We start from the raw sequence: 12,630 nt of genomic DNA, 5'->3' as shown, positions 1-12,630 counted from the left end.
ACAATCATTTGCCTGAAATGGTATAGGGCAGTGATGCCAAACCTTTTCTTCCTCGGGTGCCAAAACCGTGTATGCATGTGCAAGTACCCACACCCATAATTCAATGCTCCCCTCTGCATGCATGTGTGATTACCCCTGTGCTGCCCCACCCCATGCATGCATGCATAATCCCCCCACTCCTTCATTTCCTGACTTTGGATGGGCCTGGTAGGCCCATTTTTTGCCCTCCCCAGGTTCCAAAGGTTTTCTTGGAGCCGGGGTGTGTGTGCAAAAATGGCTCCCCCCCCAGAGGCCCATCAGAGGCTGAAAACGCCCTCCCAGAACCTTTGTACAAGCTGAAAATCAGCTGGCTGACACACACATGCCCTCTGGAGCTTAGCTAGGGAAAAGGCTTATGTGCTGGCAGATATGGCTCCATGTGCCATCTGTGCCACACGTGCCATTGGTTCACCATCTAGAAGTCTAGAACTAGGTCCCTTCCAACTCTATCATTCTGTTAAGTTCTTGAGGAAACACATTGCTGATACTTTGTGTATGTTGGGGGAGATCTACAGGGTCTCCAAATACCCCTGATATAAAAATTAATGGTTGCGCAGGAGATGGCAAAAGCAGAGCCTCTGGAGTGACCAAGGAGGATATTGTGTTCATCAGCATTCATGTAGAAGTGGTGAAGCTCACCAGGTCGCATGGAGAGCTGACAAAGGAGACTGGTAGTAGCCTTATAACATGGTAGGCTAAATGCCCTGCAGCAAAGATGATGTCACTGACCAGGTAATGGTGCTAGAAGTATGTTTAGCAGAGGCCAATAACCTAGCAAAGTATGACAGTGATAGCAATCCAAGGATGCTCAACCTCAGTATTTGGAAGGTCCAGGCACTTAGGCGACAGCACCCACTGATAGGAGGGCAATGATTTCCTGGAGGACCAATCTTCATCCTATAGTTGTTGCCAAGCTTCCACTCTGGATAGAGGTCAGTTGTCCCCTATGTTTGGTTGTGAGACTAGAAAAATATTTTTGTTTATTTCATCAGTAGGTAAATGCTCCTGGAGCCTTCCCTCTCTCCTGTCTAAAGAATTGGTTTGTAAACTAGAGCAGACTTATGCTCAACAGGGACCATTTTGGTAGATGGTGTGAAGCAGAGGTAGATTCCTCCTGGTTTGGATCAGTTCACCTGAACCGCTGGTGACCTGCTGGTAACATCACAATGACATCACCGAGCTGGATTGGTCAGTGCCAGTCTGTGGGCACCACCACCTTTAAAAAAAAAATCCTTCTGCCGAGTTTTTGACACTGCTCATGCATTGCCATTTTGTTTTTGGTGTTGTTGTTTTAAAAAAAAATTGGGGAGTTTTTGCACTGCGCCCACAAGGCATACCCACACAGCTCAGGAGGAAATGAATCGGCAGTGAGATAAGTTGGAGCCCACCCTGGTGTGTGGCAATCAAGGTGGAACAATCAACAGTGACGACTTTTAGTTTGCCTTTTAGTTTGCCTTAAGACTTGAAAGTGCTGGGTTTTATATCTGGTTGCCCAGGTGAGATAAAGTATGAAGTGGAGTGTAATGTATTGTTTGTAGGGATAATTATGGCAAGAGGTAGTTGTTTGATCTACTCAGTGTTGTAACTACATTGGCAGTTGTGTTCCTCAGACTTAGAGTATTATCTACCTTAAATCTACTTTCCCTGGGTGCGCACAGTCAGAGGTCACTTGGGAACTAATGGTTACCTTAGAAAATGTGGAGATCCTATTCAGGATCTCCTTGTCGCTCTCCACTGGGAACGTGGAAGGGTGGGGAGTGGGCAGGGAGGGTTCCCTAGTACCTTATTAGTTGCTCTGTTCCTGTTGTTTTATCTTCCAGCTGTATTTCTTTCTCCGGCAAATGGGGGAAGGAAAAAGTTGGATTCTTAGCGATGCCAATTTAAAATCCTGAGAAGGACTGTTTGGATTTAGCAGCAAAGCAAGGGTAGAATCCTGACAAGGGCTCTTTGGTTAGTATGGAGTTTAAAGTTAAAACATGGAAAGAAAGGTAAAGACTTCAGGGAGTGAAATTAACCGGGACCCATCCTCTGAAAGATTGAGTCATATCTAGGGTTCTACAGGGTAGGTCCTAGCAATTATACAAATGACTCACTCAATCCTCCAGAATACAGATGATTGGTCAAGGATAGCCCATTCTGAAGGCTGGTTCCACTCCAGGATGGAGAATGGCACTGATCATACTTGTTGATCTTCAAGGGGATTAGGATGGGTATGGTGCATCCATCTTGGCTCTTAAAAACCTTCAGTACCATCAGCCATGGTGTTTTTGTGGACCAGGAGGATTAGAGGTAAGGGAGCATGGTGTTGCTCCTTCTTCCAGTGCAAAGGGAGGGAGTGTGGGGAAGTATGTATCACCCTGTTCATTATTCAATTCCATACTTTCAGCTGAATGGCTGGAACAGGCCATTTGTGCATGAAGATAGGCAGACTGATTCTGTCATCTGAAAATAAGAAGATTGCAAGAAAGAACCTGTGCGATGTTGGAGGTTGAGCCCAGGGATTTATCTGCACTTAGAATGAGAGGTAAGCTTATTGCTAGCCTAATTTTCCCCCTCTTATTCTTGAGGGACAACCTCTGCTTTCCTTGCACAGATTTGTTCTTGGAGTGTTTTATTAACGTAACATGGATCAATAGTAAATATCATGTGGCTTATATACTTTCCTCCACTACTTCAAAAGAGCTTACCAAGGCTCAAAACGTGAGCAACGAATAAATAGCAGCTAATGTGGATTTGATTTTGTTAAATGTGATTTATTAGAAAATTGAATCTGGCTCTTTTTAGAATCACGGTGTATTATATTTCACACATTTCATTACCTCTGCCAAATGCAAAGTTTCCTGGTCCAGCATTTTACATTTTTGTTGTTGTTTTAATTTAAAACTTGGAATTCAACCAGCCTTGTCTATGCTGGCAGGAGGCTTCAGATGAATACTTGACAGAAGTGAATGAAGAAAGATGGTGTAATGAGATGCTTGTTACTGAATGATGGTTGGTTTAATGAACTCTTCTAGGTTGCCTGGAAGGCTCCAAAGAAACAGATCAATATTAAGGAGCTAAGTATCTAATTTGAAGAAATTAGGTTTGATCCATTTCCCGATTTCTGTTTTTATGTTCCTCTTCTACATCTGAGGCAGCAGTGGATTGCACCCAGTTTGGCCCGGTTCTGCGAACCAGTAGCAGCAACAGGAACTGCACCCATCCATTGGGATGCTTCTGAGCATGCGCAGAAATCTCATGCCCAAACCAGTAGCAAGGGGTTTTAGAAACCACTACTAGTCTGAGGCTCTGTGTTTCATTTTGTGAATACAAAATCAAAGGTTTAGGTTGTTTATGAAATCCTCTCCCCTCTATTCATATCCACAAACATTCTAGCTGCCTATGATTTCACCACATTGTTATGGATTGATGGTAGTACAGTGAATTTTTATTCATGTCAGTAACCTGAGGATGAATAAAGCAGAGAAATCAAGTGGGTGTATCTATTCTAAAGGAAAAAAGGAAGGCTGGGCGAAAAAAAAAAAGTGCCCAGAATATAGAAATTTTAAAAATAAGAGTTCTATGATTTTTCTCTTTGCTAGCCATGTTTTTTTTTTTTAAAAAAAGAGCCAGTCACCCAGTCTAACAAGCAAAATTTAAGGCTGGCTGTGAATTGGATAGCAGGTGAAGAGATGGGTATTTTTTTTCCCTGGAAGAGAGTTAGAAAAAACTAAGCCAGTGATGGCGAATCTTTTTTGACTTGTGTGCCAAAAGGGTTGGTGTGTTTGGACTAGTGTAGGAGCCCACATCCACGTGCTCCCCCATGCTTGTGAACAATCCTTCATAAATGCACACTTACACTATCCCCCATGCATGCACACTTGCACTGCTCCCCCTGCACATGTGTACAGGCCTCACTGAAGCCTCAGGACTCCTGAAGGCTGAGGACGGCAAAAAACAGCCAACCGGGCCAACAGGAAGGGTCTGTTGGGCCCTTTTTTGCCTTTCCCAGGCTTCAGGAGGGTTTTGGGAGGGCATGGGGAGAGCGAAAATGGTTTAAAAGAAGGCTGAAAATCAACTGCCAAATATGGTGTGTCATAGGTTCGCCATCACTGTACTAAGCTTTAATGAGTGAAAATAATTTGTGCATAAAAATGTGTCTGAGTGCTAAAGATTCCAGGGAGAAGACCTTTTCCCATGTACATCAGTCTGTTGTTTTGAATGAGAGGATTCAATAAAGCAGCAGGGAAACACAAGGCTTATTGAATTGAGAGGAAGTCAAGTCAGTACCTCTGTCTTTATGCTTATAATTCAAATGTAGCTAGCCTGTATTTCCTTCCTTTGGAAAGATTCTTTCTGAACAAAGAGTTGGATTCAAATTGGCCTTATCAACAGGCACTAGAATTCAGCGAAATTTTCAATTCTGGCAGGCTTTCAAAATTCTATTATCATATCTACAACAGCAAAAGTAGCATTCCTGGAATATTTGCAGCATGTTTCCTGACCTGGTATACTTCAAAGAATTATCACTAGTGATGGGCGAACTGAACCCGCACAATTCGGGTCCGTACCGAATTTTGTGGTGTTCGGTATGCCGAACACGAACCTGAATTTTTTTCAAACTTCGGGCAAAGTTCGGGGTTGTGTTCGGCATTTGGAGCTTTGATGTCACCGGCAGGTTGCTAAGGATGCCTAGGTGATCACTTCCTGGATTCCATGGAATCCAGGAAGTGATCACCTTGGTGTCCTTAGCAACCTCCCGGTGACGTCAAAGCTCCGTCCCTGAAATCTCTTTGTGGGAGGAATTCCCCAGCTCCTTCAAAGGGAGGTCTTCATGTAAACATTGTTATTTTTATGAAAAAGGACGCCGCAGAGGCGCTGCAAGCAAAGTGCGGTCCTTTCATGTAAAAATAAAGTTAGACACATAAAAGGCCAACTGTGAAGGGTCAATGGCCATGGCATTAATAACACTTACATAAGTGTATCATTTTCTAGCTTTACACTTATACTACCAAATTTCCTTGCTTTGCTTCCAAACTCAGTCTTGGATTTTATTATCCATATTTTAATTAACAAGATTTCCTTGTAATTTTATGAGCATAATTAAGCCTTTCAAATTGCAATCATTTTGGAAACAAAATGATGAAGTGTTTTAAGATCTTTGTTCCAAAGAGACACATTAGATTTAAAAACAATCATTTTTTAATTACTAAGGTTATGATGGACATGTTAGCATTGAAGGACCACCTTCTGATTCTTTTTGGGAGGCAAAGGAGGTGCTTGTTATATATCCACGCCATAGTGCCCAATCCATTAAATAAATAAATAAAACCCTGTACATTTTGGTAAATGAACCAATGCTTCTCTTGAGGGTCTGTCACAAACTTGCTGAAGCAGTTAGCTCTTATTATATAATGAGCTCTCAAACAAGCAGGGAAATTATGATTTATCAAATTAGCTATCCCCAAATTGGAGAAGCCACATGATATGGGATTCCCACCTTCCAAACTTTTTGTATTTTGCAATATTGTGATGCAAAGCATGATCTCAACAACGGAAAGCCATCTAACTCTGTCTCAGGAAATAGTCTGAATTTTGATTCCAAGGACATTTTCATTCATTCTAGCTGAAGGGACACATAAATCCAGAAACCTGTGCTTGAGATCTTTGTTATTTTTCACATAGTAAATGAAAAATATGGAGACAACAAGCTAATACATTTGTCTTTCTATAAAAACATTTCTGATGATTCACCATAAAAAAACTTCAAAAACCAGTTAACAAAAATAATAATCAGTGTCTGTGTTAATTATTTTAGAACAAAATAATCCATACAATATACGATCAAAAACAGAGCCAATATTTCCTACAGAGGGCTTGCTCAGAGTTAATGCATAAAGGAATCTAGGACAACTTGCCATGGCCAACGTACCACAGCCAACTCACCATGGCCAAGTTATTGTGGGACAACTTGGCATGGGATGGCGAGAGTTACGCTAATATCGAAGAAATGGTGGAATAGAATAATTAAAGAAAGAATTCAAAAGAAATGACAAAATATCAAAAATGGCACATGAATGACAAAAATTAAAATATTTTTAAAAACTGTTTTAAATAAGGAAATTGAATTCTCAAATTGTCCTGCAGCAAGTTATCCCTCAGTGATTTGTGAGTTGGCTGTGGCAAGTTGTTCCATTCCATCTATAAAGTACCAGACAGAAAATGCTGGAGAGATGCCAGTTTTAAACTAGGAAAGTTTGGTGAGTTACATCCATACCTAGCTTTCCTAAGTCCCTCAAGGTTTCAACAGAACTTGAAAATTTACAAACAGGATAAAAAAGCACCTCTGAAATTGAAGCCAAGAAAGTTCAACCAAAAATTGGTGTTAGTGGATCTGATAATCACATCCCAAAATAGGGTCCGTTTTGGGGGTCAAATGACCGTTTCACAGGGGGTGCCTAAGACTATAGGAAAAGACAAATTTCCCATGGTGTTAGGAACTAAAGCTTCTATTCTGGTGCCTTGGAACATATTTTTAAAATCCGACCAATCAGGCATTTACAGTGGGGGTATCCCTCTGACCTTCCTGCCAATCAGCTAGAATTGGTGCTAGACTTATGGTTGGGAGTCACCACAACATGAGTAGTATTAACATGAGGAGTATTAAGTCGGCATTAGAAAGGTGGAGAACCATTGTTAGAAGATACATCAGTAATGGGGGGGGGGGGGGGAAATCTTCCAACAACTTTTTTTTCAAGATTTACAAGAAGCTAATTTAACAATCAATGGTGGCAACTTTACATGTATTTCTGACTCACTTGTATGTAAAAGCAAGAATATTTATATGTATCTTCATAAAGGAAGAAGGTCTACTAAAATACATTTTAAAATACATTTCTACTTAAATAGTATTAAGTTGACATCTCTCTGCTGAAATTAAAAGGGCAAGTTTTAATTTCCTATGCTGGAACTCAGCAATGTATAATTTCTGAAATATTTTTTAACAATAAAATTGCAGATTATACTCTAAACATGTATGGTTGTTTATATAAATATAACTATTTTTTTCATATTTTGTTCAGGTTGATAACTAATCTCCCCATAGTACTCCATAGTACTCTCACAAGAAGTATCTCTACCCCAAGAGGCATTGATTAAAGACAGCTGGTGCAGTGCCACAAAATCCCATGCCATACTTTGTTTTAACTGTTAGGAAAGAATTAAAGTATCCTACCTTGCCAACGTACTGATAATCAGAGCCTGTGTATTCCTCTAGAAGGAAGAATTGATTCCACATCCAGCTTCTTTTGGAACGACTAAGCTCTTTCCTGCTGTTTCTAGATAAATCCAAAACTTTTGGGTTTTCTGGAAAACCAGTAGTTTTTTTGGATAATGGTATAGAATAACTTTGGTGAAGAGGACCAAACCAAAACAGGAGCCAGAAGCAATGGTAAGTTCTCATGATGGCAGTACAAAATGATGCTGAAGTGATGATTTCCCCCCAACCTTAAATACAAGCTGGTTCTCTGTGCTGAAGCCAATCACATTCCTTCTTTGTTCCTTAATGTTTTTTTCTTCCCCAAGTCTCGGAGGAACTCTGAAAGAAAAAGAAATGACAATTTATAAAGCATTTAGAGAAGGCTATTTAGCACTCAGTACAATAGGGGAGATGACAAAAAGGTAGATGCCATTCCTGCAAATAGAATATTATATGGTTCTTAGTTGCAGATTTCCATTTACATAAAGCGAAGGCAACCTCTCTGTTGAGTAAGAGGAATAACTGTGTAATTTATTTTGTTTGCTGTTCTACTTACTTGAAATATATTATTTATGGCAATTTGATGATGTCTTCTACATGGTTCACGATAACCCTATTTATTTATTTATTTATTTTAAAAAAGTTGGTTTTCAGTTGGTGCTAATTGAGAACCATATGGCATAAGTGAAGACTTCCTCCAGATGTGTAAACCATGCACTGTATCATTTGTAAATTTCTTGATTAGCCGTAGATAATGAGGTGGAGCATAGTCTAATCAGTGTACCCTAGGGAGCTATGTGCCTTTTTGTATTAATGAATATTACTGAAAAAATGATTTAGAATCCTGGGTATTTGGGTGGTTCATTTTTCATTCCAGTATTTGTCCTGAAGGTATTTCTTAAAAATATTGATTCATCTCCCCCATCATTTTAATGATTGAGCAGTCCATTTCTAGGAAAGGAATTCCATTTTTTTGGTGTTATAATTTGAAGAATTTCATTTTTCTCATGTCTTGGTAAATCATGTTTGGTTTTATCTGTCACATTCAATCCGTACCAGCAGAAGCTAATAATAGGACATCAAATGTGGGGATCAAACTATCCCTTGAAGGACACTGAATAAATGTACTGTAAAATAAGAATGTAATAATACTACTTTCATTTAGAAAAGCCCTACATATGCAATATTGCTGTGTTTGAGGAGGAAATGGCAAAGAGCAGTCCCAGGATAAATGAACCCAACTTTTCATATGATTTGTTGGAACAAGTGAGACTAGTAAACACAATAACTCGAAAATGGGACATATTAGTAAATTGTACTAGACAGAAGAAGACTGGAATAACATCACTCTTTAGCAACCTCCCTCAGACAATTTAACATCAGGATACTACTGTAACTCTCAGCTTTCCAGATGCTTAAAACTTTATTCGGCAATTACTCTCACTATTATTCAACTAGATTAATATGATTATGGACAGACTACAACAACAAAGTAAGAGAAAGGACAGTGTGTGATAATGTTAAAGAAGAAAGAAAAGAAAATTGAAAAAGAATAAAAAAACACCAAGGTCATATATTGATGGATTTCAGTGAATGGAAGTCATATTTCATTGACACAGACAAGAAGGAAGATTCCGACACAACAGATGGTTTGCCATTTGCAGAGCAAATAAGGCAAGCTTTTATATAAGGTCTGTGCTTCCGAGTTTTAAGGCTAAGACTTTTCCTTCTGCCTTTCTAAGTTAACAGATGTTAGGTCCCTTTCTTCGTGGTTGTGGGAAGTAGTTCAACTATGTTGACATAATGCTTCTCCATGGTTGCCTTGCCAGATTCATCTCCTTTTTCTATTTTCTCCTTCTCTCTGAACTTGTTGTTATTCAGTGCTTCTCACTCTGCCTGCTTCAGTACATAAGTGACACCTCTTCCATTTCCCTTTTTTTCTTGGTAATACTTTCCTCCTTTTATGTCTGTCAACCTAACTGACCAAAGAGGAGGTATTTCCATTTCTTCTTTGGTTCAGGTGGGTGAGAATCTCCCAATTTCACCCCTCCTCTTTTATGACAACAGATAGCAGGAAGGAAACTATTTTCAATTCTTCCACTTTGTTGGGAACACCCCCAATTTCAAATGTCACAATCTTTGGGTGGAATAATATCTGCTTGTCATTAGTCATCCAACTATATTCCCCCTCAAACAATGTCTACTGCCTCTCGCAGAATTGGTAGCAGATTACACATCTGATTGCATGGCTAGTGCAATGTGCAGGCATTGCAAATTGAACTGCCAAAGAAATATGGTGGATAAATGTTATCTTTCTCCTCCCAAAAATGTTCAGTAATAAGAATTCTGTAGGAGAGGATTAGGTGGAGCCTAAGGGAGTTGTCATAAGTCATAAATCCCTGAGAGCCCACAAGAGTCCAGCCCAATTGAATGCCCTTTTATTCCCATTCATTTCCTTTGATTGTTAATAAGTCAGATTTTTGTAGAGAGCTTAAGCTTGCAATAAATCTTTCTACTCATTTGCACTGCTTGAATTTCCTAATTTCTCTAGCACTTGACAAAGCCTTTTTAATGACTCATATATTTTAGCTTGTCCCTGCCAAGATCCAAGACCATGCCCTACTTCAGTTACTTTCTCTTCTCTGTCTACCAGTGGGTATGGTGATATGCATAAACTGCCTTATAATGCTGTATTATTGACAGATAGAAAAGAGTTTTTAAAAGTTATTTAAAAATGAAAAAATTATGCCAAAGAAAAACATATTGGTTTATTTTCTCATCAGTTGTAACTCAGCCTTTTCCATATTTCCAAAAAAACCAATCCTTAATGCCTGAAATAATATCACTTTTCCATTTCTCAGAAAAATTCTTCTGACTACCACCCATGCCTCATACAATAATCATTTGTTCAAAGACAGAGTAAAAAGTTTTGAGAAATAAGTCAGCATCACATAAAAACCTTTAACATTTAAGGATTTCACCGTGAATCCACTTAAAGAATACTAAAATGCTATTGCAAAAAGATATTAATGGTTGCAAAGTCAATAAACTCACTTTTTAAAAACTTGTCCAACAAAAGAAAACCTGATGGCTCTCCTTTCAAATAAATTATTTGGGTAGAAGAATTATATTGTTCTGCAGGTAGTCCTTGACTTATGTAGCAGTAAGTCAGATAGGAACCAGCAAAGCTATGAAACTGAGACAGGAGGAGATAAATGCTACCTATGTCTCTTCTGCAGCTTTTGAGGTCCATCAGACAGCTCTACACTGATGCCTCTGAATAATTCTGGAAGTTTATTACCTGAAATTTTAATTTTTATCAGTACAAAATAAAGGACAGACAATAGTGTTTCCCCCCTGCTACTTCTGGCCACTGAACCCAGTTCAAATCTCATTTGGATATCAATGGATAAACGTATCTTAGAGAACTAATTGAAAGAATATTGCTTATGGCCACAGTCCTACCATAGATGAATGGTTACAGAAAGTTTGACATACAATGAAGATGAAAGCAAACCCCTTATATTTTAGACATCGGTATGGCTGTGGTGTCTCAGTGACTAGATGGCTCAGTGGCTCATTGGCTAAGATGCTGAGCTTGTCAATCAGAAGATTGGCAGTTGGCAATTCAGCGGTTTGAATCTCTAGCGCTACATAACAGAGTGAGCTCTCATTACTTGTCCCAGTTTCTGCCAACTTAGCATTTCTAAAGCATGTAAAAATGCAAGTAGAAAAATAGGGACCACCTTTGATGGGAAGGTAACAGCGTTCCATGTGCCTTTGGCATTTAGTCATGCGAGCCACATGACCACAAAAATGTCTTTGGACAGTGCTGGCTCTTTGGCTTTGAAACAGAGATGAGCACCGCCCCCTAGAGTTGGGAACGGCTAGCACATATGTGCAAGGGGAACCTTTACCTTATGGCTGCACATGCATTGTATGGGTTAAAAAAAATACATGCAACATATATGTCAAACACACACAACAATAAAACAAACCTCTTGTAGATTTTATTGTAATTTCCTTGATTGTTGTGAGCTGCCCTGAGTAGGGTGGCACACAAGTTTGATAAATTATTATTATCTCATATTGTTCTGACTTCAGAGGTGAAAATGAATTTGATCCTGTTAGCCTTTCATAAGGCCTTGAAGACCTGGGGACATGTTTCCTGACATTTATGGGGGATTTTTTGCCTCAACTGCCATAGATATTTAATTTTATACTACTTTGTAACTGTTTGTAATTGTGTTATGATTGTTTGCTGACCAGAGTCACTTGTTAATCTTTGATTTACAACAGTTCATATTAGTAATTGATTAGTTACAACAGCAATGTGATTTATGGCTATTTTTCACATATAATTGTTGCGGCATCCCCATCATGGTCACATGATAAAAATTCAGACTCTTAGTAACTGACTCATATTTATAACAATCATGTTACTAACTCAACAATAGCAGTGATTCACTTAACAACTGTTATAAGGAGGGCAGTAAAGTGGAACTAAACTCACTTAACAAATGTCTCACTTAGCAACATAAATTTTGGGCTCAATTATGGTCGTAAGTCAAGGTCTACCTGTAAATAAATATTAATGGAATAGGGATTAAACCAGAGATAAAGCTGAGATTAAAAAAAACCTCTGAACCAGTTAATGCCCACAATGCTACTAACAGCCTTCTGATTTATTCACCGATTTTCAAAATGAACCTCCACTTTTTAAAGAGGAGGTTTCTAATAGATTATTTTCACAGTGGAATGCTAGAGTTATTTAAACCCAAACAAGGTAACTTTATAGGACGTAGGGAACTCATCCTCTCTTGTACGAGGGTCACCCAGAAAGCAATGCACCACTTTTTTTTCCTCAGCTACAGTAATGGTACTAATGTGAAACTTTAGATATATTTGAATTGTCAGAAGTGCATGTGTAAATTTTGCGTTTCTTCAGACAGATAGTGTAGAGGCAGCAATGTTTCGAAATGACGTCTGTAAGTGATGTACATTACAAGCAGTGATGGGCTCCTATGGGTACGGTCAGGTACGCAGAACCAGTAGAAAAATTTTGGTCAGGTACACAAAACCAGTAGAAAAAAATTGAATTTTTTCCCCCCTTCTGAGCTCTTGGTATGTTTTTTCTTATCACAGTAAATGAGGCTGAATGTGTATAATTTTAGAAGAGCTGTGTGTGTGTGCATGTGTATAGACACATACACACACACACACACAGCTCTTCTAAAATGTATGTGTATATACACATACAGTTTATATAGTAGATAATGTATATTTGTGTGTGCCTGTGTGTAATATTTATTTATTTATTTATTTATATTATTTATTTATTAAATTTGTATGCC

General features: G+C 38.8%; 1 protein-coding gene across 1 annotated transcript in view; it reads right to left on the bottom strand.

Moving 5' to 3' along the window:
- Window positions 1–7,615, bottom strand: part of LOC139164681 (cadherin-6) — a 108,526-nt gene extending 100,911 nt beyond the window's left edge. Inside the window, exon 1 of the mRNA XM_070747117.1 lies at window positions 7,253–7,615. Within this exon, the coding sequence (XP_070603218.1) occupies window positions 7,253–7,480 (228 nt within the window). The 5' untranslated portion in view covers window positions 7,481–7,615. The remainder of the gene's footprint in view (window positions 1–7,252) is intronic.
- Window positions 7,616–12,630: the final 5,015 nt, after the last annotated feature.

This window comes from Erythrolamprus reginae, chromosome 3 (genome assembly GCF_031021105.1).
Source record: "Erythrolamprus reginae isolate rEryReg1 chromosome 3, rEryReg1.hap1, whole genome shotgun sequence".
NCBI classification, from domain to species: Eukaryota; Metazoa; Chordata; class Lepidosauria; order Squamata; family Dipsadidae; genus Erythrolamprus; species Erythrolamprus reginae.
Note: the sequence above shows the minus strand (reverse complement) of the source record. Positions and strands in the feature narration are given on the sequence as shown.